Source organism: Manis javanica, chromosome 8 (assembly GCF_040802235.1).
Source record: "Manis javanica isolate MJ-LG chromosome 8, MJ_LKY, whole genome shotgun sequence".
Taxonomy (NCBI): Eukaryota; Metazoa; Chordata; class Mammalia; order Pholidota; family Manidae; genus Manis; species Manis javanica.
Window position 1 is genome coordinate 121,862,551 of NC_133163.1, and position 25,510 is coordinate 121,888,060.

The window sequence follows — 25,510 nt, forward strand, 5'->3', positions numbered from 1 at the left end:
TGCCTGCAGGGGGCTTCCTCCCTCAGCTCCCACCTCTCCTTCCAGTCCCAGGTAGAATGCCAGCTTTCCCAAGATGCCCTCTCTTTTGAATCAGCCCACCCAGGCTGCTCCTTCTCACAGGGCAAAGTCCACGCACCAGCCCCTAGTTAGCCCTGCCCTGTGGCATGGCACTCCCAGACAAGTGCACCCTGCGGGCAGGTCCAGGCCCACCTTCTCCACCTGCCACAGGGCAGCTGGGCAGGTGGGCTCAGCGGCTACTCCCCCCTCCAGCCCCAGGGCTTTCCCACAAGCCCCTGGGTCAGGGGTCCTGCAGTCTCTTCCCCACATCCACAGCGAGGGAGCCAGAGCCTGCCACCCACCTGTGTGTCACCAGCGAGCGGATCAGCACAAGGAAGGTGAGTGAGCAAGACAGGACCAAGGCCGAGATGTAACAAACTGGAGGGCAGAGAGGGAGCTAAGTGAGCGGTCTGGGCCTGGGGCGTCTCCTGGGAGCCCCCACACTGCTGCCAGGGCGGTACCTGGGTGGTACCCTGCCCACACCCCACTCTGAGCAGAGGCCTCCTGCCGCATCCCCCATTCCCCGATGCAGTGTAAGTCAACCACCTCAGCCGTCCCATCCCGCAGGTGACATATGGAGGCCAGGGCAGGGAGAAAGCGGCTCTGAGGCTGCAGACCTGGCCCTCACCCTGATCTCGTTGCTGCTGCTGCTGTGTGACCTCCAGCGAGACTCCCTTCCTGGCCATTTGGCCTTCAGGGGGTCACTTGGTCTCCCCAAACTCAGCTTGCTTGGGCCAGGCACACCTCTCCCAGCATGACATGAGCTGTGAGACCCCATCTGAGCCTGTGTCAACAGCCTTTGTTCAAGGCACAGAGGATGTGAGTCCAAGTTAGTGCGGCCTGAGTCCGTCAGAATGAGGGAGGTGCCCACCAGTACCCATCTCCTCTCAGTGTGGCCCCTCCCCAGCTCCCCACCCACCCCAGCCATGCCCACAGATAAAAGGAGTTTGCTGTATCCTCAGCATCTGGGGAGAATGCACGATGTGTTGTGAACAAGACTAGGTATTTCAGCATCACAGGGATGCAAGGCTGCAACCCCCCTGACCTACATCCACATCCTTCCTGGTTCTGTGGCATAGAGGGACCCTACGGGGCAGCACTGGCCTGATGAGGACTCTGAGGCTCAGAGAGAGGGCCCAACTGGCCAGACACACCATAAGGAAGGGAGGGCACCAAACTGGCAACCACTTCCAAACAGACCAAGCACAAGCCCAGGTGCTTGCGCCCGACCTTGTCAGCTCAGGGAATGGTCCTGGTTCCTGTGCCCCAACCAGAGACTCAGGAGTGGGGGCAAACACTGTTCCCATGGAGCCGCAGGAGCTGAAAAGTGAGTCTTGCCCTGGCAGCACACTAGAGCACCAGGAGCTTTTGACCCCCCAGACCAATGAAACCAGAATTCCTTGGTGTTGGACCCAGTCGTTAGCTTTTGTGAAAGCAACCCTGGGGATTCCAGTATGAAGACCGATTTCAGTCAGCACTTGACTGAAATCGGGCAACCGGCCCAGGGGTGCTGAATGCCTGCCGCAGCGGCTCTCAGACTCGGGCTTGCATCGGAGTCACTTGCTCAGTCACAGAGGCTGGGCCCCACCCTCATGCTTCCTGCAGTCTGGCATGGGGCTTGAGCCTTGGGATGTTTTCAGTATCACCAGGTGATTCTCAGGCCTGCGCAGGGTTGAAAACAATTGCTACAGAAACCTGGGGCCTCTCTACCTGCCCCTGGCTCACTCCTCCAGTAGCAAGAGGGGGTACTTTTCTGAAAAAATAAGGCTAGAAGAAAGCACTGGGCATGCGCAGCTCTGCCCTGTTCCATTTGCCCTTCTGGAGCCAGCGTAGCACCAGCAAAAGGACCTTCTGGGCAATTTCCTGCCAGGAAATGAACCTACTTGCTGAACCTGTGCAAGTGAGTGGACAGAATAACATGGAACGAAAGGTCAGCACGCCTCCTTGGCCCCAGCCTTGCCTTCCATCTCCATCCTGCTTCTCTCTCCTTCGACTGGTCACAAATATAGGTCCCTCCAACCCCTGGTATCTGTAAAACCTTCCTGTTCTTTGCCTCCCTTGGGACCCTGCGCCTGCCCCCTGCTAGGCCCTGCTTTGGGGATAATGCTGCCTTCCCCAACCCAGTCAAGGGCCTCAAGAATAGGATGCCTTGGTAGCTCCGACACCTGTTCCGCAGGTAGGGACACTGAGGTCCAGAGAGGTGAAGTGGCTTGCCCAAGCCACTTAACAGCTTGTAAGTGATGGGGCAGGAATTCTAAGCTCGTCAAATCAGGCATAAAGTGGTGGGGACGGTGGACTCAGACTTTGAGCCTGAGATTCCTGTTAAGGAAGCCAGGTTATGGTCCAGGTGCCCAGTGGGCACTCCGAAAGCAGGCTCTCAGAGCTCAGAAGACATTCGCTCCTCAGCTAAGAACAGAACAAAGGTCCCCCAATCCCAGATCTCATCTCAGTTCTACCCCTGGCTTGAGTGGCTCTGGGGATCTCTCTAATCCTCCTGGGCCTCGATTTTCCTCATCTGCAAACTGGGAAGTACAAATTGCTCTGTTTGGCCCCTGCATCCAAGAAGATCCATAGCGGGTGCAGTTGGGCTTGGAAACTGTCGCATGTGGTTATGACTGTCAGGTGTGGTGGGTAGAGGCAGAGTCCATTGTCCTGGGCATGCCACTTCCTGCCTCCAAGCCTTGATTTCCTGCTCTGTGAGATGGGATCAGTGCTTCGGGTATAACAGGGCTGTTGTAGGCAAGGTCTGAGCTTGGATGTGGGCTAAGGTCAGGCACGTCTGCTCATGTCTGGGGCCCAGGTTGCAGCCACCTTGGAAAATCTCGCTGGAGATGTCATTTTCAGCGCACCCAGAATTTGTCGCTGTCCAGCTTATGGACCCCAGCTGTGATTCCAGGGTAGCCTCTGCTGTGGGACTGGAGGTGCTCGGGAAGGTGGGGGGAGTGGTGGTCAGGGAAGGACGCAGTCCCTGCAGACGTCTCTGCCCACCGCCCCCCTCCCCGGCTCCTGCCTGCCTCCATTCTCAGTGTGCTTGGTCTGTGGGATGAGAATGATGTTCACGGTCAGGAACAGCTTCAGAGAAACCACACTTCCACCTGCAAGGCTGGCAACCTTAGCTCCGACCATCGTGCCTACGCCCACCTGGGACTCTCAGGTCAGCAGAGGGCGCAGGCCCCGTGACTCCTGATCACAGGCTTTGTCTTGGGGGGCTAGAGAGGACCCCCGGCCATGGTGTCAGGAGACTGTGTTCTTCTCCTGGATCCACTTCTACTTGGCTGTACGACTGGAGGAGGCTCCTTCCCCATGTGCCCCGTGGGGACACTTCTCAGCCTCCTTCACAGAGGCGCTGGGGAGGTAGGGAGGTGGGGTAGGTAGATTACAGGGCTATGAGGGGGCATCAGACCCCAGAAGGGGAGGCTGGTGTGGTTCCCTGGCTCAGGGGCTCACTGTCAAGGGAGGGAAGGAGAAAGGAGATGGCCAGGGAGGGCAGGGAGGCCAGGGGGGCCAGGGGGCAGGGACCACCACTTGCCATGGGATTAGCTCAGAAGCCCGGCCCACCGGCCCACCTCACTGCCTCCTTTCCTCTTCCCCACCCGCAGCAAAGGCCCTAGGGCTGCCCCCCCACTCACACATACCGCAGCCTTCCCCAGCCCCCCGCCTGGAGAGCTGGGCGGACAGTGGGGACAGGTGCAAGCAGGGCTGCTGAGATGGCCCCTTCAGGTCTCAGGGACTCGGAACCGGGAGCTCCAACCACCCCAACTGGAGACGAGGCCACTGAGACCCAGAGAAGGGAAGGACCATGCCCGAGGGCACCCAGCATGTCCCTGGCAGGCTGGGGTGAGCTGGGTATCCAGCTCGTGTCCCCGCTGGGGGCCCTTGGCAACTCCCAGGCGGCCTCACCTTCCAGAGCCCACAGGTGGCGCTTCACCAGCTCCACCACTTCCTGCCTGTCCTCCGAGAGGACGACCCCAAAGCCGGCCAGCATGTAGGAGACGTCCGTGGTGATTCCTGCCCTCACCTTCTGGATGGTGGGCACCACAGCCACCAGCAGCAGCAGGGCCACCTGGAAAAGCCCCGGCATGAGGGTGCCAGGGCCTGGCTGTGCTGACACCAGGCACTCGCATCCCACAAGTGTTTTCTGAGCCCACGGGGAGAAGCCATGGCAGCGCACGGGCTGCATCCACATGCCTGTCACCCATCACGAGGTGCTTACCTGCCCCTCAGAGCAGTGTCCCCATGACTCTAATCAGCACATTGCAAACAGATAGGCTCTCAAGCCGCATAACTGTTACTTACACCCCTCTCTGTCTATTTATCTAAACTTCAGAATATAAAGTTTCCAATTTGTCCATGTTGGAGAAAGCAAAGCATTCTATAAATGGGCACAGGCATTGACTCAAATTTTGGCTACCTTGAGATATTAACTGTAGGAACCTGGCCAAGTTAAATTCACCTCTCTGAGCCTCAATTTCCCACATCTGTAGAATGGAGAAAAATCATACCTATGTCCTAGAATTTTGGCTGTTTTTTTAAGGCAGGAATTTATCAAACACATACTATTTCATTAAGTCTTTCCAACTACCCAAAAAAGAAAGTAATTCTATTTCTTCCATTTTACAGCTGAGCTAATGGGTTCAGAGATGTTGAGTAACTTGCCCAAGGTTACAGAGAAGGTAAATAATGTAGCCAGGATTTAAATCCGTGTTTATGGGATTCCAAAACTCATGCTTTGACTCTACGTGAGCCCTGCCAGAATTGACACCCCCTCCCTTCTGGGTAGGCCAGCATTCCCAAATGTCCAGAAGCAGCTCAATAGGATTGTGGGTGGGGCTTGTGGAGAGCTGAGCTGGGCCTGAGCTATCCCAGGCTTGGGGGTCTGGAACAGTGGTCCAGACGCAAAGACTGCTACAGGGGCAGGACATACCTGGTAGACGGCAGCCCCTGTCAGAGTGGTTGAGAGCACCAGCTTCAGAGGGAGTCGGAATCCTGCAGTCCCCAAAACGAGGGATGTGTTGAGCCCCAAGCACCACCCAGGCCTGGGAGCCCTGCCCAAGGGGCCTGGGGTAAGGCCCAGGGCTTCTAGGGGCTTCCCCTTGTCCCAAGCTGGGCATCGTCCCTCCTGATGACAAGGGCCTGGGGGGCAGGAGCTGACCTTCCACTGCAGTTGTTCTGTCCGAGGGGGGTGAGGTCACCTGTCACTTTGACCTCAGCTCCCCACCCCATACCTGGCTGTGGAGTGTAGATGGAGTGTCTGAAGCAGATCCAGGCCCGGAATAGGAAGCCGTGCTTGGAGGTGTGGGAGCTGCAGAAAGACCCAGCAGACCTCAGGAGAAGCCCCTGCCCTGAGCATAAGCCCCAGAGCTTGGTTCATTCTTCAGTCTGCCCATCCTGCTGCCCAGTGCCAGGTCTCCAAACAAGCCTGCCTACTCAGCCCTGTCCACTGGCCCAGAGACGGTGTGTCTAGGACTTCACCTGCTTTCCAGCTTCTTCCGGCAAAGGAGGGTCCTCAGATATTCCTCAGAGTAGCTGCCCTGCAGCCCCTGTGGAGATGGCAAAAGGGTGACGTGCCTTGAGCCATTCCTGAGACCCTGGCCCAGGATGCCACAGTGGATGCCCTGTAGGTGCTCTGTAAAAACCTCTCGGCTGTGGTGGAGTTGGAGAAGGCCTGACCTTGTGGGGCTGAGGTCCAGGCCCCCAAAAGCTGCCCTTTTCTCCTCCACAGATACAAATCAGTCTCCTAAGAACACTTGATGCTGGGAAGTTCTTCCTAAGGTCTGTTCCCGACTCTCTCCTGCATTTCCTCAGTTGCATCTCATCACTGCTTCCCTCCTGGCCCTCTGGCTTTGCTACCTGAGACTGGGGCAAAAAAGGAGCCTATGTTCCATGGGTACATCCCTGACCAGGACACAGGAGGGGCCATTCCAGGTCAGATTACCTGAGGCCTGTCCTCCTGCTCAAGGGACATCACAAGGGCGACCTGATTTGTCTAAGCCACATTCCAGGCCTTAAGCTGCCTGCCAAGTGGCAGAGGCCCTTGTAAGATGAGGTAAGCCCCTGCCCCTGCCCATTAGGAGAACAAGGCTATTGTCACCTGTTGCCATGGCAACCCTGAGATCCAGGGCAGGTATGGGTCAGCTCTGAGGTTGACTCTGTTCTTTGAGGCTTAACTCTCTTTGACCAAGGGCCAAAGAGGATTTTGTTTCTCCCAAGATTTCGCAAGAGGAAAGGCATGCAATGGTGAGAGAGGCAACGAGCAAAGGTCCCTGGGAGAGGAAAGAAAGGGACCTAGCGAGGTGGAGATGTGCCTGGTGCACTGTCTCTCCTGGGGGAGCCGCTCCCCTCTCCTGAGCCAGCTGTAAAGGGGAGGGGAAACAGGGTTCTGCAGAGGAGCCTGAGCATCAGGAGGGCAGTAGTGACGAGCACGGAGGCCCCTGCTGCCACCACGTGAGAGCCAAGCCCATAGCCAGGTGGGCTCATGGGGTACCCAGGACGGCCCCTGGAGAGCCCGAGCCCACCCGCCCTCTCTCCTCTCACTCTTCAGCCTGCCTCAGGGACCTCCCTCCTTCTCAGCTTCGGTCCTGGCCCCTCTGCTGAGCTCCAGTTGCCCCCCCAGACCCTTCAGGGCTGCACACCCACAACTGCACACCGTCCCCGGCACACCTGCTCCCATCCAGCTTCCATATGTCAGCAACTAGCCGGGCACCAGCTGTCTGTCCCCAGAGCCGCCCTGCAAGCCCTTCCTCCACCCTCCCCATTTGAAGAGCAACCAAGCCCTTTGGCATCTGGGTCCTCAGCCTTTCTTGGGCCTATCCTTCCCACTTGGGGCCTCGGTGGAGCAGTTTCCCCTTCCTCCCCACTCGCCAGGAAGGAACCCCTTCATCCAGATGAGCCCAGTGCACTCCTCACATCGCACTGCCAATACCTGCTGCGGCCTCCATCTCCCCCGGTGCACTGGGGCCCCCCCGAACAGCAGACACAGTCAGCTGAGCCCAGGGCCCCGGGCCCCGGGCCTGGCGCAGGGAAGGTGCTTAGGTTTCTTAATAAGGCTGTAGTATCTTGTAAGAATTCTCTCTCACCATGATGTACGCACCCATCTATCCAAACCTTCAGGAATATTTGCTCAGTATCTATTAAGTGCTAAGATTTGCCCAGGGCTGCAAATTAGTCATGAACAAAACAAGATGCAGCCCATCTCTGCCCTTTGCTCATGCTCTTTCCTATGCCTAGAGTGCCTTCTCCTTGTTCTCTCCCCTCTGCGGATCCTCCCTGTCCTCCAGGCCCCTGCTAAATTCTACCTCCTCCAGGAAGTCCTCCTAGCCTGCCTCCATTCTCCCAGCACCCCCCACCTTTAGCTGACATTATCCAACAGTATAAACTAGAGTTGAATCATAATGCCATTCTGCCCCAGGGCCTGTCAGATCATGGTCCCCAAAGATCATGTCAGCATCTGCGGAGCCCCTAGCAGGCACGAAGCTCCTGGCCTCTCATTTCTCCAGCTGGATCCTCAGTGTTTCGGAAACAGAGCTTTGGCTTCCCTGTTTGCTGGCCCACCTTTCCTTTGTTGAACCCCATGGGCACGCATCGTGGTGCCCAGGGTATCCTGGGTGCCCACTGAGGACCTGGCCTGGCCTTTCCAGGGAGGCAGAACTAACCAGTCCCTGCACACATTTTCTGGCCCCTGCTATGTGCTCAGCCCTGCACTGAGCACGGCTGTGTACAGGGGGCCGACAGACACGGCAAGTCCGAGGTGTCCTGGGTGCTGAGTAGGATCCCGGCCCAGCCCCGCCCCTTTACCTCAGAGCCTGCTCTTGTCCTATGGCTGAAGCTTCTCACCAGCTGTACCGGGTACCAAAGGCTCAGGAATCCAAGACCCAGAAGGAGAGGCAGGGAGGCCAACAGGGAGTAGTACTTGTAGATCTGGACAGACAGACAGACACCCAGACATTCCTACCATCTGCCTTCTTCCCCCAGTGGAAGACTGTCCAAACCCCCAGTGGGAAGGAGTGGTGCCATTCCCTTCCCACCTGGCAGCAGGCCCTGAGGGTGGTCTGAGGTGCCAGGGGAAGGCTTCTGGTTCTATCACACACACACTCCCCACAGCCTGGGCCACTGGGCACAGACACGCCCACTTGCCCTTCTCAAGACCTGCAGGGGTGCTCCCATCTCCCCAAACTCCCGGGCTCCCACAGCCCTTACCCAAGCCTCAGAGAGGAGCTTATTAATTCCTTCCACCTGCCGTGGGGGGCTCACGTGGGGCCTGACTCCAACTTTCTTGTTCCTATGTTCTTAGCACTTTGGACGCAGGACTCTGGCAGTTAGGCGAAGACCTAGTTTTGTCCCTGTACGGTTGGTGACCTGGACACCAGGGCCATCATGCCTTACCTCCTGGTGCTGCGGCTTCCTTTGTTGGGCTCCTTATATACATTCGTTCATTTGTTTGTTAATTCAGTACATTGTTATTGGGAGCTTAGTATATGCCAGGTTCTGGGTGGTGAAAAGTACCAGGTCTCTGCTCTCAAAGAAACCAGCTAGCCTTCACCTCTGCCCTGAGGGATTGGTTATTGACCCCCTTTACAGGGGGCAAATTGAGTCCCACAATGGTGGCATGGTTTCCTCGAAGTGCTTAGTATTCCCTGGCATGATTTTGTATATTTGTCTATTTCCTGTGTCTCCCCTTCTGGAATCAGCTCCTGGGATGTCAGGGACTTCGTCTGTCTTGTTCACAGCTGTTGTTTCAGTGCCTAGAAATGTCCCTGGTACAGAATATGTGCTTCACATATGTTTGTGGAAGGGAGAGGGGAAGCAAGGGGGTCAGGAGGCTGGGTTCAAACCCAGGCTGCCTGGCTCTGAACCTAGACCCTCACCTTTGGGCTCTCGACTGAGCAGCTTCCCCCTGCCAGCAGGCAGTGAACCAGACTCTGAGGTTCTGGAGTTTTCTTTATAGCCCTCTGAGACCAACCCCCAACTTAGTGCTTGCTGTCCTGTTCTCTTCATCCCACTCCAGCCTGGCCAGAAGAAGGCTGAAGATCACTAACGGGGGGCTTCAGGCTTCTCCTTCTCCCTCCCCTGCCCTTTGCCCCTCCCACATTGGAAGCTGCTGAGGGCGCGCCCAGCTGCCTTGTCCCCTGCTCTTCCCACACAGGAGCACAGCTTGGAACGGCGTGTGTTCAAAGGAGTGGGACTCTCTGCCCAGTGGCAGGCAGCTGCAGGGAAGCCCAGCATATAAACAGAGATGAAAGGGGCCCCCCTATGTCCTCTGGGACACCCCCTCAGCACCCAGTACAGCCCCCACCTCCCAGGTCATGAGTCAGTGGCTACCTTGGGCGCCTGGGGACACTCTGCCCTCTGCCAGACCTGGACCCCAAAGTGAGCCCAGGACAGTGCACTGCCAAGCAGGTGTGCGGCTCCATGCCTGACTGTGGCACAGGCAGCCACCGGGTAGTAGAGGGCAGGGTAATAGAGCAGGGCCAGCATCTTCCAGGGCCCTGGAAGACAAGACAGGCAGAGAGATACATGAGGGAAGGGCAGATGCGGGGCCGGGGTCCAGCCCTCCCAGGCCTCTCTCCTGCCTCCATCTCCCAAGCCCCTCGGCTGGTTCAATGGGCAAATGCCCAGCATTCAAATCTGGGCTCTGACTAGTATTAGCCCTGTGATCTTGGGCAAATTACCTCTTGGAGTCTCAGTTTCCCCATCTGTAAAATGGAAATAATGGCAGCACATTAGCCAAGATGAAATGAGAAGGTGTATATGTAAGGTGTTGGTGCAGTGCCTGAGTTAGTACTCAGTATATCGAGCCACACCTTATTGTCATTCCCTTCTCCGAGCCTCAGCACCCTCCACTGGGAAATGGGGCTAATAGCCACACGTTGCAGAGTCACTGTGAGGACTGGATGACCTAAGGAGGTCACGCTGCAGAACAGTGGCCGGTCTTGAGGAAGCTCTCCTCGTTACCATCACTTCCTCGAGCCCGGCTCAATGTCCAGGACCCCTCCCTGCCCCCTCCCAGCCTCTCTCACTGTCACGTGGGGCTGGGCAGTCTGGGGGATTCAGCCAGTGCCCATGAACAAGGGTTCCCTCCCTCCTGGGAGTGGGGTTTGTACAAGAGCGGAGGAGGTAGAGAAGGCACTCTTGTCCCAGTGGCTGGGGCCAGCAAAGGGGAGGTTGCAGGCCCAGTGGCAGGACAGTTGGGGAGGGTACCAAGACAGTGTCTTCTCAGTGGCGGCTCCTGGCTGGGATGGGAAGCTACTTAGCTTCCTGCAGAAGATGCCTGCCCCAGTGCTCAGATTCCCACCCCATCCCATCCATCCAGCCCCAGGGTCGCAGCTGCACTGGGTACCGTGGCTGGATGGTGAGGCCAGAGTCAGGAAGGGCAGAGGGTCCCCGGCAGAGAGCAGCAAACACAGGGAGCTGAAGAGGACTGTGAAGACAGCGGCGGGCACCGTCCACGGTCTGTCCGCAGCTGAGAACTCCACCGGGCTGGTGCAGAGGGAGGGACAGGACAGGAGGGAGTTGCTCAGGTCCTGCACCCCCACTACCTCATACAATACTCCATAAAGTGGGCAGGTAGAGGCAATCCCCATGCCCAGATGGGGAAACTAAGTCCCTTGCATCCACTCATTCCACAAACATTTGAGAAGCACGTCCTTTGTGCCAGGTTCTGGGCCCCGCAGCAGTGAGGCAGGGCCCCTCGAGTACACACGCGGTGGAAACAAGCCTGAGAGCTGCTCCCCGCCCCCCACCCCCACTCCGGAAGCTCCAGGAAACAGCCGCCTCCACACTAATCAGTCTATCTGGGCTGGCAAACCTTCAGAGAGCTCAGAGAGTCACAACATCCTTGCACAAAAGCCGCCGCCCTGGCCTGGCTGTGGCCCGGGACAGAGGGCAGAGAGCGGGCACAGCTGTCCCAGGCACCGCCCCTCTGGGCTCTGGCAGGCCCCTCAGGCCCTCAGCATCTGTGGCCCAGCTGGTTTCATGCCCTGAGGGCTCCCTCCTGCCTCCTGCTGCCCTCAGGCCTCCCCCGGGCAGGGCAGGCTCTTTGCTGGGCCACCCAGTGGGGCAGAAACCCTTGGCCAGTTCCCTACCAAACCAGCAAGGCGGAACCCACCCTGGTGTGCGGTGCAAGGCTTTCAACGCAGGGGCTGCACCCTCCACCTCCCTCCACCCCGCATAAGCCTGCCCAGTCCCATTTCCTCAAGGCCATTCCTGGCCCAGGATGTAGCATTACAGGACTGAAGGAGAGAGGGAAAGAAGATTCTAGCCACAGGAACTAGAGGCCATTCCTTCAAAATCTGCCTTTAACATCAGAGTCCAGGTGATACCCTCAGGGAAAGGAAGGTCACAGGGGCGTGGGGTGGTCATGGCCTGTCCAGACCGTGGGCTGCCTGAGGAGGTCTGTTGTGGGGCTGGGCCCTAGTGGGCTTGTGCCTCCCTGGGGTCTAGAGAGGTGGGCCTCAGTGGGTCCCTCCCCCTGCCTCTGGGGGTTCTGACTAAATCTGGAGATCTGGGTGGGAGTGGGAAGAGCCCCTGGGCTGCGAGAGGTGGGGTGTCACTGAGGCCAGAGCTGGCTTCAAGGACCTAACAAATCACCACCCTCCCAGAGTGACCCTATCTGCTGGGCCCCTGGACTGGGGGTGCCCAGGCTTCAGTACCAACCTGGGCAGTCCAGGCCTGCCGCGCCCGCAGTGGGGCCAGAGCTGGCGGCGCCGCACTAGCAGGGCCAGGAGCAGGAGAACAAGGATCTGGAAGGAGAGCACAGGGGGGTTTGGGGTGCGCAGGTCCTTCCTGAGGGGCTGAGTCTGGGGGCTCGTGCTCAGCCCCCAGGACAGCCCCCACCTCCCAGTGTACATTCATGTTGCACCAGACAAAAGCCCGAGGGGTCGAACTGGGCCTGCTTCCTGGTTTGGGTCCCCACCCTAGGAGAACTCCCAAATACCCCCTCCCACGTTTGGGGCTCCCAGGGACCCCCTTGACCAGAACACAAGCCCCCTGCCCAGGCTGGCAGCAGGTTGCAAACCAGTTTGGGCTTAGGTTAGACTCACCGACAGCACAGCCAGGCAGGTGTGGAGGAGGCCGGGCGGCACACTGGGGTGGCAGGAGGGCTCTACTCTGCAGAGAAAAGGCTGGGTCAGGCCTGAGCAGGGCATCCCCGCAGCCAGGTCTAGGGTTCCAGGTTGTCTACACTGGGGCTCCACCCACAAATGCCGTGACCCCCTGATCTACTCAAGCTTGTCCAGTTCTACTTTCTCCGGGTGATTCCAGGGCCTACATGGTCACAACATGGCCCTGTGTTGTGCAGGCCCCAAGCAAAGCTTGAGGTTATAAGGCTGAAGGATACAGGGCTCCCAGGGGAAACCAAGTGGGCCAGCTCAGGCTGAACCCCTCTTCCTTCTCATCCAGATCCTTCCTATCTACCTTCTTCCTGTCAAGGCTTCCCTCCTTCGGGAAACTTTCTAGATTGTTCCAGGCCTCACAGACCTCTCCTCAGAAATGTAGCTGAGCATCTATCTATCTGGGTCCAGCAATCAACAGCTTGGGCCTACGATTTGCCCTCCACTCACTGGTATCTGTGTTTGGTCTGTGTCTGTGCCTAGAATGATCATCTTTGGTCTTCCAGGATTCATGTCCATCCTTCCTCGTTTCCCTTTCATTAAGGACTTCCATGTCCAGCTGGCCAGGCTGTACACTACACAAGGATGTCCCGCAAGCAAATGAGTGCGCTCTGAAATCCAGGCCACCCTGCTCACCAAGCCCTGCACCTACTGAGCTGCGTACATCTATATGGGGGTTCCTTTTTCCAATTACCACAGAAACTCCCTATGGCCTGGCACAGGTCCTGCTCTCACCACAGCTGAGCACAGAGGTGGGGCTGTGGTGGAGACAAAGGGATCAGTGAGCACAGTGAAGTCCTCGACTTCCCCAGCTGGGTCATGTGGCAAGGGGTTAGCAGGAATCCTGAGTTCAGGGCTGACCCTGGATCTGCGAGAACAGACAGGCCTGGGTCTCCGGGGCAGGTGCAGAGCTCTGGTTTGCCCAGCTGGAGCTTGGGAGTGCCGGGAGGGGGACACCAGTGTGGGCAAGGCTGGCAAGCTCTGGTGGGGTGAGGTATCAGAGGAGGCTCCATGCTACGGCGGGGCCCTCTGCCCAGGGGCTCATCCACCCACCTGGACACCCCCCTGTTGTGTGGGGAAGAGGACTCCCAAGACCACCCCTCAGACTTAGCCCAGACCCCTGGGACTCTCCGCTGGGACAGCCTGCTCTCCCCTGAGCTTTTCCTCAGGTAATCCCAGAGGGAGAAGCAAGCAGAACCTGGCCACCTGGGCTTGTCCTTGGGGTGGAGGGGCCATTGTCCAACTTCTTGGCAAGGCAGAGCTGGCCTCTTCCCAAAGCAGAGCTAAGCTAATGGGCAGGGTAAGTGCCATGTAAGGGATCAGGTTTCCACTGTCTGAACTTGGGCCTCACACCCTCCACTCTGACTCCAGTATGTGGTAGGGCTCTGAGGCCTCTGACTCCAGCACGTGGGGTCTGGTTTAGTTGAGGCAGGGCCCTTGTCCAGCCCCAGACTTCAGAGCCATCACTCCAGGGCCTCGCAGCCCTCTGCTCCTCACCTGACTGGGTCCTACTCAACCCTGTGCCACAGGCCATCCAAGGCAGGGACTTAGCACACTGTCCCCGGAGCAGCCAGACCACTTTCCCACTCACCCCAAACCAGGAGCCACCCCATGGATCCTCTCCAGGGCCCTATCTGAGGGAACTTCTGACCCATTTGGAACCATCTGGGGTCCCCTGTCTATCCCTTAGCTCAGTTTTTCTGAGACTTCTGGACCCTTAAATGTTTGAGGTCTGAACAATAGAAATTTGGCTGAGAAAATATTTGGCTAATGGCTCGTGGACCCACATCCTGTGCTACGGGACAGGCCGGGTGACACAGATACAGAGAACACCACCTCAGGGTGGGGGAGTTCGGTCCTCACGGAGGCACACGCGGGTGCTCAAGGGTACAGTGGAGAGAGAGAAGCTCAAGTAAGGCCCCAGAGGAGGCGGCATCCGATCTGGGTTTGAAAGGTGGTTAGCATCTCTTCAGACGAAAGAGGACAGGGAACTCCACAGGGATGGAAGAACATGAAGAAGCAGGGTGACAGGCAGTGGATAAGTGTGACGGGGACAAGGCGAGGCTTTCCGTTTGCTCTCAGCCCGGAGGGTAGGCATGGGGGGCACAAGGGAGTCACCAAGGACATGTGAGCAGGCAGCGCTCTACATATTAGATTTCTCTGGATGGATTTGAATAATAACAGCAGCAGTGACGAGTACTTACTGAGAATAGACTAAGTGTCAGGCATTATTTGCTCCATGTACTAACTCAGTTATTACAAGATGGGGATGGGGGGCGATTATTATCCCCCTTGGGTAAACAAGGAGACCAAGGCTCAGAGAGGCTAAGCATCTTGCCAGTAACACAGATAGTAAAGCACCAGAGTCAAGATTCAAACCGATGTACTCTGGCTCCAGGGCCCACATCTGACCAAGAGGCTAGAGGTAAGGAGTGGGTGCAAGAAGTCTTTAAGTTGCAGCGTACAAACTTGCCATTTCTGTACACCCAAACAGTTGAATGTCAGCATTTCCAAATAGGTCCACATAAATAGGCACTGGGGGCGGGGGGGGGAATGCCAAGCTGTACCTCAGAGATACTTAGGAAGAATGTACACGCCTTGATATGGAGGCACAGAGGGAAGGGAGTTTCCAGAAGGACCCGGAGCTCTGGGCCTTATTCAGAGTAGAGGTGAGGGCCAGAGGCAGCTGGGGCCCGAGGAGGACGAACCTTCGTCCTGGACACTCAGGGACAGGCGCCCAACTGCAGAGTGGTGAGAGCACTAAGACAGGGAAAGAGCAAGAAGTTTCTAGAAGTTTGGCCCTGAGCAGGAGCCTACAAAGGGCCCTACCCAGAGCGCGTCTGTCTGGGTCAGAGGGGAAAGCTGACTGGAGTGGGGCTCTGCGGGCTAGGGAGCCCAGGAGGGCTGAAGCCCTGCTTCCTGACACTCTCCCCACCCAAGCAGAAGGGCCTGCAGACCACCCTGGTGTTGGTCTCACAGGGCGGGGGGCAGGCAGTGAGGGAAGCCTCCGATTCTGCCTTTCCAGTGGCCCTGTGAAGTGGTGCGGGGGTGAGCGCCATCCTGTACGGCCATCACAGGGTATCTGTGGCCCCAGGCTCTGTCTGGGAAGCTCCGTCTTGATGGTGGGTAACACATGGGCAGATGCAAGATTGGGCACATAAGCTGGCCAGAGGAGCCTCTGGGGGTAGAAAAGGACAAGCTGGGCTTGCCTGGGTCAATCCCATGCCCACAGAAGACCCAGATGACATCCCATCCCCATCAGACTCACCCCGGACCTGTCCAACCAGGTCCTGGCAGCGTGGGGCCACCAGAGTAAGTGTGACCAGGAGACCGAGTTCATCCCAGCACCGTCAGCAGTCCCCCCTGGGCCCCAGCTCCAGCCTGTGGGGGCGCACCAGGGCGCAGGGGGGACCACCGCCAGGAGCTCCTTCCTCAAAGGTGCACCGTCTCCCTGACGTGTCTGACTCACTCAGGGAGACGTAGCCCAAGTTCACCTCCTTGGGATCCCCCTGAGCTCCCATCTGCCCACTCCCACCTTTGAGGACTGTAGTAGGAAGCACGCTGCTCGACTTGGTCTGGCTAAATAAGCAGATTCAAACAAGCTCTTTGTCCTTCCGGGCAGCGGGAGAAGGGAGGTGCAGATCCTGGATGCCACCCACGTTAGAGGCAGTTTGCGCATCAGCCTCGCCCTACTCTTCACCCAACTTTTTTTGAGGCCATATCTACATATCCCAGCCACCGAGTTGGCTGCAGAAGCCAGGCCCCAGCCAGTGCCCAGGCCCTGAGGCGCCCAAGGACATAGCTTCAGACTGAGGTCAGGCTCTGTGCCCCTGCAGGGTTCCTGGCCCGGCCACATTCTGCTGCTTCTCTCCTCCCGCACTTTCACAGCACGGGACTCACGGGGAAGCCCACGGGCTTTCAAGGGCAGCCACGGAGTAGGGGCAGATCCTTCCTGAGAGCAGAGCTGCTTCCCAGGTGGTCAGAACCCCAAGTCCTCCAAACAACAGCTGCATCCCCCAGGCCTGGGTGGGGCCTCCACCCCTGCTGGGTGACCCAAGCCTGGCCAGGCCACAGCCACAGCCCCTGGGGAGGCATGTGAGCATTTTTCCCTCCCTGGTTTCAGTTGTTGATGGAGAACAGATGTGCACACATCTGGCTCATCAACCCCCAGCCTCACCTTCCCAGTTCCCCAAAGCCTCGGAGCTGGGAGGTGGGGGGTGGGCTGGGGCCAGGGCCAGGAACAGCAAGGGGAGAAGGGCACTCCGGGGCCCACGCGGGCAGGGCAGCCTGGGGAGCACGGGAGGCACAGGGAGGCTCCTCTGCCAGGGGGCCCAGACCAAACAAAGATGGAAAGGGTCTGAGGAAAGGCAGCCGCGGGCCACGGCCTCAGACCACACTGGGCCGGACTGAGGCCATTTCCTCCCCTGGAGCGGCTCACACTCCTCCGCCAGAGCACAGGGCCTCCTCATCTCCACGGAGACTCCATGGCCAGCCAAACACAACAGGGGCAGCACATTTCCCCAGTGACGCACCCACCGGGCTTTCTTCCTCAGGCCTCCCTGCCCTCTGCTTGCCCGGAGGACCTGCTATTTGCTACCACCACACCCTATACGGTCACCGCGGGGACCAGTAACCCCTTGAAGACAGGCCCAACTCCCCTCAACCGCTCACCCAGTACCCTCCATCCTGACTGCAGGACCGAGTCACCTGACCAGCCGGATCTGAATTTGCAAGTATGGGGCCCAGGAATCTGAATTTTTAACATACCACACAAGTGCTTTTTAGGCGACCAGCCTGGTGCAAGTCTCCACCTCAGAGTATCAACACCAGGTCAAGGGCTATTGTTCTCACATAACAGATGAGGGGACTGATGCCCAGAGAGGCTGTGACTTGCCAAGGGCCACACAACAAATGAGTACTAGAGCCCACTTCAGCAGTGCTTGCCCAGGGTCTGTCTTCCCAGCCCCACCTCAGTAACTCTGCCGCACCCCGCGCTGCGGGCCCCCTGGGCCAGGGGTTCCAACTTACCCCTCCGGCTGGAGCTCCTGGCTGCCCTGGGGCTCATCGATGTACCAGCTGCCGTAGGAGTCGTCGTCTGTGGCCCCAGAGGAGGTGTGGTTCCCTGCTGCCTGGGAGGACATTTTCCAGCCCTTTTCCTCTGACCTCCCCCCACAAGAGGGAAACAGCCGCTGTAGATGTGAAAAGAGGCTTAGAAACAAGAAAGAAACCCAAACAAAGAAGCGTTTCTCTTTAATCCTAAAGGTTACTTTTTTGCTTTGAGCTCTCTGAGAAAAGCCCGTGTGGGAGTGAAGGCCTGGAGGCTGGCACGGGAGGAGGCGCAGGGCCCCTCTCATCCCCTCCCCTCGCCTTCCGCCGGGTCTTACCCAGCCCCGCAGAAGGTAGTTATCTACTTGGGAACAGTGTACCCTTTAGGGCCCTTGGGTTCTTGCTGGAGCACCTGTCTGTCCCAGCAGCCACCAGAAGGCCTTCACACAAAGGGTTATTTTCAAAGAAAGTTTGTCCAATCCAAGCTGCCCACAGAGACCCCCCCTTTCCTTCCCCTGCCCCAAACCCAGTCAGACAGACCCACAGACACTCAAGGAAGGGCCAGGGAGGAAGGAGCTGCAGAGATGAAAGGCCAAGCCGGCAGCAGGCTCAGCACAGCCTGCCAGACCCTCCCAGCTGGGCGCCTGCCCCTCCCACTCTCAGGGGTCCAGCCCAACCCCCTCTCTGTTTGGGGTCCCAGCCTCAGCCTGCCCTCACTGGCCCCTCTGGGCCTGGGTGATGGGCACACACCTTGGCCCTGACAAAGCCCTGTCTGGGGTGGGGGCCTGGCTCCAGTGGTGGCCTGAGCCCGGCAGGGGCATGGCCAGGGGGCGGGGCACCGGACTGCACACACGTACCGGCCTCCAGGTCCTCCCCAGGCTCCGGCACCCTGGTGCCCCACAGTGCTCCAGCATGCAGGTCCCGGATCACAGCAACCCAGGGAGGCCGCTGAGCCGGGGGCGGAGACAGGGAGGCGAGCTGGTCCGTTCCTTCTCCTGGGTCTCCACGAACGAGGCAACATGTGTCTCACTGGTGAAACCTTTTTGTTTCTCCAACTTGATTTCACAAGGAGATAACTCACCCCCACAAGGTGGAAATTAGTCCTTTAAACACAACCAGACCCATGGGTAGGCAAGAACCCCGCCTGCCTCCTGCTCTCCCGGGGTGCAGGGTGACAGCGAAGAGAGCGGGGCCCAGGGGTTCCCCTCCATCCCCCCTCCCTGAGAAGCGGCGTCCCAGGCCAGCTCCTCTCCCCCTCGGACCCCGGCTCAGAAGGGAGGCAAGATGCAGATGAAAACAGAGGGCAGGTCTCAGGCCCCTTTCTTTCGACAGGGGTCAGGCCCCCCTGAACCTTTGAAGTCCCTTCCAATACCCCAGAGCGGGCCTAAGCCATGGCCCTACCCAGCTAAGGCATTCAGTCAACAAGCTTTTTAAAAAGACATTCATCCATTTATTCTTCTCACATAAAAGTAATTTTGAACACCTGCTAAGTGCCAACACTGCTCGGGATCCCGGGACATGAAAGCTGACAGTTGGGGTTGGGGTGGGGGGTCACAAACAAGCAGGTATATAACCTCAAGACCGTGAGGGTTACAAGCGGAAGGCACAGTTGGCCCTGATGTGTGCCATAGGAAACTGAATTTGGAGAATTGGGGGGATTCCTAAAGAAAGTAGAGATCTGAGGGCAGGGAAAAGTCAGCTGCAGTGAGGGTAGGGGACTGAGGGAGGGAGTGGGGGGGAGGAAGCATGTTCCTGACAGAAGCAGCAGCAGGCTGAGGCTCAGAGGAGACAAGGCATGGAATCCTAACCGCTCCCCATCCAAATTCTGCAGCCAGGCCCCCAGGGCCTTTCAGGGTTAGGGCCTGAATGCTCTAAGGCCTCGCTTCCTCCCCTCTGTCCCAGACAGCAACCCCACTCCCTCCCGCCACAGAGATGCCAGCATCTGCTAGCTCAAAGCGAACCTGAATTTCATATGATGCCATGCAGAAGCCCACACTGCCTCTCTGACCCCAGGAACCTGGGATGAAACCCACCTCCCAGGCCTAGTTGTGAGCTCCTGACAGCAGAGACTGCCTCTCTCCCCTCCCCCCTCCTCCCTCCTCCCCCTGGTGCACAGTACAGGGCTCTGGGGTGACAGACTCTATCGACTGGGTTTGGCAAAGCCACTGCTTGTTCTGGCAACCACCATTCCTCCATGGACCTGTCCCATACCAGCTGTTGTTTCCCGGCCAGGCTTTCCAGGGCCCTCTGCTCCAGCTCCAGGGCCCTGCATTCCCTTCACTGCTCAGGGCTTTCCGACCCCTTGCTTAGGGAGCAACCAACTGCTGTCTGGTTGTAAATCCTCCTCGTGACACCACCAACAGTTGGAGTCCAGCCTGTGGTGAGGAGCCCTCTCTCTCTACGAGGCAGAGATGTTCATAGCTGGACAACTCCGCCCGGCAGGAACTGCTTCCTGGAGGAAGCTTGAAGCTGCCTCTCCAGTCTGGTTCGTTCGTTCATTCAACAAATACTGATTGCACGCCGATTATGCGGCAGGCAAGATTTTACATGCCAACAATACAGCTGCGAGCATGGGAGATAAAGTCCTATACCCCCGGAAGCTAACGTGTGGCGGGGGACAGCAGGGAGACAAAACATGCGTCAGGTGTGCTGAGGGGAAAAATAAAGTGGATAAGAGAAGAGAGGCATAGTTGGCACCTTAGGGGGGATGGTCAGGGAAGGCCCCCGCTGAGGAGGGGCCATTTCAGCAGGGCTGAGGTACCCAACTGGGCACGGAGGAAAGACATTCAGGCTGCCCGAAGGAGCCTCTATCAGCCTCGGGGACTGTGGCCAGGCTAGCAGGGAGGGGCACAGGCCAAGCCCAGTCACAGTCCTTTCCCCACAGCACCCCTCCCTGAACCAAACCTCACGCTGCCCACAAAGGGACCTCCCCCAGAGATAACCCAGGGCCCATACTGTCTCCTCCCTCCTCACAGGGGAGATGCAGAGGCCACCTTCAGGGAGGCCCTGAGGAAGTGGTGAGCTCTGTCCCTCTCCCCGGGTATGGGCATGGTGGACAGAGGGCAGCCTTGTGCCCAGTAATTTGGTCAGGGCAGGGCTGGAAATGGGAAGGAGCAGGCCCGGAAGGAAAGGGCAGGGCTTCTATATGGCAATGGGAAATACCCTAGTGGGGGTACAACCTACGTGAGTTTGAGCCCTGGGGCTGGCTGCATGACCTTGAGTGACTCCCTTGGTCTCTCGGGATCTTAGCCCTGCCTGTGTCCCAGGAGGGGTGGGTCATCCAGCCTGGATCTTTGATTGTGGGCTTTCCTCTCCCCAAGGCCTGCACTGCCTGCCCTCAATAACTTCATGGCCCAAGAACGCGGAGCCAGCACACCAGACACTGGTTGTATCAAGAAGGTCAAAGGCAGAGAGAGTGGCTGTGACTGCCCAGGCATCCCCCATTGTCTTCCAACCACCCTCCTGGCCCCCGGGTCCTCCATCCACTTAAGTGGGGGCAGGGAGACAGTCTGGGTTGAAGATCCATGGATACTGGGTGGCCGAGTAGCTCCGACTAGGAGGGGCACCCCAATTCTTGAGCCTTCCTCAGCTTGGAACTAGAACAGCTTAGAGCTTGCAAAATTTCAGGGAGGTGTGAGACAGGGTTAGTTCTGAGGTGTTAGGAAGATACCACCTGGCCAGGCTGCAAGCTGGCCAGGAAAAGCATTCAGAAGAGAAAGAGGGTAATGCTGTGCTCCTGAACAATTTCTCCACAGGTCTGGTGGCAGAGTCCAGGGCCTGCCCTCTAGAGTTGGCTGTATAGGGGAACTCGTACCCAGAAGGACTGGAGACTGGCACCTGCCATCAGGAGAGGAGGGCCTAGAGAGTGGAGGTGCTTGGGAGACAGGATATAGAAGCTCAAAGAAGAGAGGGGGAGAGGGGGAAGAAGGGGTTGTCTTGGGGAGTCTTATAGGCTTCCTTGAGGAGGGGTCCTGGATCAGGGTCCTAAGGTCAGACAAGATCAGCGATGGTAGCAAGAATGAGGTGTAAATGTCTTAGAGATCTCAGAACAGGAGTCTGAGAGGTAAGGAGACCGCAGGGCCTGCATGAGAGCAGGTAGGCACATTCAGATGAGGCTGACACCAATACCCAAGGAGCAGCCCAGGCCAGCAGGGCTCCCAGCTGGGCACAGACTGGGGAGGGACTGAGCCCTGATGGCTGTGGGAGAAGGTCACAAAGAGCTTTTGGGCTTTAAGCAGGCAGAGGCCATCTGCCACCTGGGCCTGGCATGGAGCTGCCCTGCCCTGCCGGTAGGGCTGGAGCTGACCCCTGAAGGCCTTGGGGCAGGGCTTCCTCCCTCACCGTGTTTTTGTTCAAGGTGATTAAATCTGAGGAATTTTGGTGTCCAGGAGCAGAGGCCCACGTGTGTGCCTTCAGCAGCCCACGGTTATTGAAATCCTCAAAGGGCAAAGTGCTGAACTGAAAAGGAGCTCGCAGTGGGCTGGGAGCGCTGGGAGAGCCAGCAGCATCCCCAGAACCTCAGCAATACCCCCAGGACTCCCAGATCCTCCAGAGCACCTCCAGAACCTCAGCAATACCCCCCAGGACTCCCAGATCCTCCAGAGCACTTCCAGAACCTCAGCAATACCCCCCAGATTTTAGTAACACCACAAGAACTTCTGGAACCTCCGTATCACACCCATGAACCCCAGAACTTTAGAACACACCAGAACCTCTAAAACACCTCTGACCCTCAGCCACATTCCAAGGACCCTCAAACTCTGGCAAATCAAGCACAGGCTGGGACAAGGGAGTCAAAACGACAGTCAGCAGCTGGAGAGGCCCAGAGACTGAGACCCTCAACGCCCACCACCCTTCCATCCCCGCCAAGGCTCTCTGTGTCCAAATGCACACCCCCAAAGGGTCTACAACACCCGACTTTGGTATAACACCTCCAAGCCTCAGCAACACCCCTGGTCCCCAGCAGCACAGTGGAGAATGCCCAAGGGCTGCCTCATTCGGTCCAGAAGTGGGGGAATGGCCGATGTGCCTGCCTGTGCAGCCCGGCCCCCCGGTAAGCCTGTGGACAGGTGGCCGAGGCAGGCCCAACCCCATGCAGGCCAGTGAGCTCCGGGCCTGGCCCCTCCGCACAGTGTACCCACACACACATATTGAACTGCCCCAACACACACACAGGTACCTGCCCTGGCCCCAGACGGAATCTGACCCCCATTCAGCGGCTGGAGGGCAGTGCTGTTAGCTGCCAGGCTCCCCTGGCAAGGGGAGCGTGTGGATGACACCCTCGCTCCTGGCTCTCCTGCCCCGGGAGAGTGTCACAAGCATTATGTGACAGACCCTTCCTGGAATGCTCCGGCCCCATGAGGCGCACCCCCGCCCCCATCAGAGCATGAGGGATTTAAGCCAGGCTGCCCTGAGCGGGGGCACTGGTGAGGAGGAGAAGGGCAGCAGCGTGTTCTCTCCAGCCCACACTGCTAGGCTGGAGCCCACTCAGAGGAGGGAAGGCCAGGAGGCAGATTTCAGCTGAGGACAAAGGTGGCTTCCTTACCCTGGCATTGTAGTTGGCCCCCAAGCGGGGGAGGCAGTCAGGAAGAGGCTGGTAGCATCAGCATTGCACAGAGGCTTTCCTGCCTCGGGAGGAGGACCGGCCCGAAGGCCATGAAGGGGCGCCAGCCAGAAGAGCCCTGGACTCTTCCTTCCCAGCACATCCTCCCTGCGGTGGCACCACTGTGATTGGCCTTGATATACAGGCTCCGTGCTGCCCTCCTTCCTCACTGAGGACACAGACTGCTGGGCAGAGCCCCAGTTCTCTCTCCCCGCTGGCCACAGGGCTGTCCATCAACCTCCTGCCTACCAGCAGACCCTGCTCAGATGCGGCGCTTCAGATGTCCCCCTGCCTTTGGGGGCTCACAGTGTCCCTCTCCTACAGCCATCTCCAGGCTTCCAACCTCATTCCTCAGAAGTTCCCACCATTCCTGCTCATGTCCCGCCTCCAGGCCTTTGTTGGTGCCCTGTCCCCACTGGTGCGCCTTCTCCCTACTGCCTCACCTGTTCTGGTCCTACCGGGCCCACAAAGCTGGGTTCCAGCACCCCCCAGCCCATCCCCCACCGGCTGTTCTCTTCTGTACCTCTCCTCTCTGTATCTCTTTCTTCTTGGTCTCTTCCTTCTTCCTGGTCACCCAGGGGTCCCTCCCCTGCGCACCAGCACCAGCTCTGCTGGGATTGCGGACAGTGGCTGGCTGTGTGGTCCCACCAGTTGGCTCTGAGCAGACGGCAGCACCTGCTTTCAAAGGTGTTTGGTCTCCTCCCAGGAAGGCGACTCCCTCCTTCCCACCAGCTCTGGCCCTGCCCTTCCCACCCCCACTACCCAAGGCCTGGGCCTGAGATTCCAGGATCAGAGAAGCCCACCCCACCCCCAGCTCCCCAGCTCAGGCCCACAGCTGGGCTGGGGCCCCACACAACACACTGAGCAGCTTGTCCCCAGCAGGGCCTCTCCACCCCCAAACCATTTGCCTGAAACCTGATCTCCTTAGCCCTCAGACTCACCTCCGCTGAGGAGCCTTTACAGGGCTTTGATAGCTGAGTTTCCCAGCTGTGGCCCTGGATGGGCTCAGGAACCCCCTACGTACCCTCATTTGTCACCATCCATCACTCCCAGGGGGCCAATGCCTGATGATTCCACCCTGCTGGAGGGGAACCACCAGCTAAGCTTTTAATAACCTGATTGGCAATTGGTGTCTTGCTGCTGCCCTGCTGGGCTGCAGGCCGGCCTGTGAGGAGGGCATTTGTCACACCTTCTGGGTCTTTGGGGCTCAAATTTCAGGTATGGCCCATTCTAGGGGGAGAGCCGAAAGGCTCTGTCAGGGAGCTTTCTCCTAGCCCAGCCTCTCTCCTGAAGGAGGCAGAGGTCCTGGCGCGGGCTGCTCACCCCAAGCACACACGCATCCTGCAGCCTGTCCTGGCCCTGGCCCTGAGCCAGGACTTGGCTCCGGCTCACTTTGTTCTCCCTTCCCCCTCCTACAGGGGGGCTTTTACACCCTGGAGAGTGTCAGGGAAAGGGAAGGGAAAAAGGGCTCAGAGGGTGCTGAAATGTGGTGCTGTGGCCAGCAGGGAGGAGAAGCAAGGGTTAAAGGCGAGGCCCAGAAGCAGGGCCCTGAATTCCCAGAAGGATACCTGGAAAGGCATGTTCTTCCTCCTTGAAGGAGAAAGGGGGTACACTAATTAAAGAGTTGGGCAGCCTGGGGGGCACAGGCTTTAGGATGTGACATTGGCATCCAGTGATCGTGGAGATCCCAGAAGAAAGGGCACATGGGCGGCAATATGTGGGCTGTGCCAGCTCAGCAGGAGAGAGGGAGAGAGGGGGAGCAGTCCCAGCCAGCGGGAAAGGGGTCAGCCAGCTGGGACCTGACCACCATCTACCCCACGGAGAGGAAGGGTTTTTCTCTAGAAGTGTTAAACCCACAGCACAAAGATAGAATTAACCTTTGGCCCATTTTAAGAATCCATCCTCAAAGAACATTTGCAGATGTATGCAGAGAAGATACCTAAGGCTGTTTGTAATGCAAAACATTGGCTACAAGCCCAATATCCATCAGTGAGCTTCAACGACTCTATACAGTAAGTAGTATTCCGCTGTCACAAATCCTGAGGTACCTCATTGTGGACTGCTATGGTAGCACCTCCTACGTAGAGTATCAAGTAACAATAGCCAAAATGAAAGTCTGAACAACACATAAATCACCATCTCATTTTATGTTCCTTTAAACTAGGTGTGTGTCTGTGTAAAAATGCATTAAAAATGGATCTGGAAGACACACAGCAAACTGTTCACAGTGGCCACACTTGGGGCAGGGGTGAGTCTGGAAAAATGAAGAGGGATTTTCACTTGTTTGCAATGTATATTTAAAAACTATCTATCTGCCTATAGATAGTAAACAAAACAAAAATCTTGTTAGGCTGTGTTGAAGCTTACTGTGAGGATCTGTGAAGGCATCACTGACCTGTGTGAAATAGATTCTATCCCCAGCCTAGTAGTGCATGTTTCCCAGCCTCCCTTGAAGGTAGATACATCACTAAGTACTGGACAATGAGATGGGAAAAGACGTGTTGAGCATAGCTTCCAATGAGAAGTGTTCTTTAAAAGAGAGGTGTTAAATATCTATGCACCCAACACAGGAGCACCTACATGTGAAACAAATACTAACAGAATTAAAAGGGGAAATAGATTGCAATGCATTCTTTCTAGGAGACTTCAACACTCCACTCACTCTGAAGGACAGATCCACCAGACAGAAAATAGGTAA

General features: G+C 57.7%; 1 protein-coding gene across 7 annotated transcripts in view; it reads right to left on the bottom strand.

The window, feature by feature from the left end:
* The window catches only part of STRA6 (signaling receptor and transporter of retinol STRA6), a 35,395-nt gene that overhangs the window by 5,140 nt on the left and 4,745 nt on the right, over window positions 1–25,510 (bottom strand). Inside the window, exons 1-15 of one of the 7 annotated variants that reach the window (XM_073212177.1) lie at window positions 23,754–24,023; window positions 23,336–23,487; window positions 17,193–17,353; window positions 12,096–12,162; window positions 11,710–11,795; window positions 10,394–10,533; window positions 9,726–9,749; window positions 9,376–9,542; window positions 7,852–7,974; window positions 5,728–5,913; window positions 5,530–5,597; window positions 5,283–5,359; window positions 4,982–5,043; window positions 3,958–4,120; window positions 360–435 (exon numbers count right to left, since the gene is read on the bottom strand). In XM_073212177.1, coding sequence (XP_073068278.1) covers window positions 360–435; window positions 3,958–4,120; window positions 4,982–5,043; window positions 5,283–5,359; window positions 5,530–5,597; window positions 5,728–5,913; window positions 7,852–7,974; window positions 9,376–9,542; window positions 9,726–9,749; window positions 10,394–10,533; window positions 11,710–11,795; window positions 12,096–12,162; window positions 17,193–17,305 — 1,352 coding nt within the window. In that variant the 5' untranslated portion in view covers window positions 17,306–17,353; window positions 23,336–23,487; window positions 23,754–24,023. Of the gene's footprint in view, window positions 1–359; window positions 436–3,957; window positions 4,121–4,981; window positions 5,044–5,282; window positions 5,360–5,529; window positions 5,598–5,727; window positions 5,914–7,851; window positions 7,975–9,375; window positions 9,543–9,725; window positions 9,750–10,393; window positions 10,534–11,709; window positions 11,796–12,095; window positions 12,163–17,192; window positions 17,354–17,548; window positions 17,709–18,067; window positions 18,314–19,421; window positions 19,802–22,755; window positions 22,909–23,335; window positions 23,488–23,753; window positions 24,024–25,510 lie in introns of those variants that run through there. The other 6 variants (XM_073212176.1, XM_073212179.1, XM_037010229.2 and 3 more) reach the window with 6 other exon arrangements.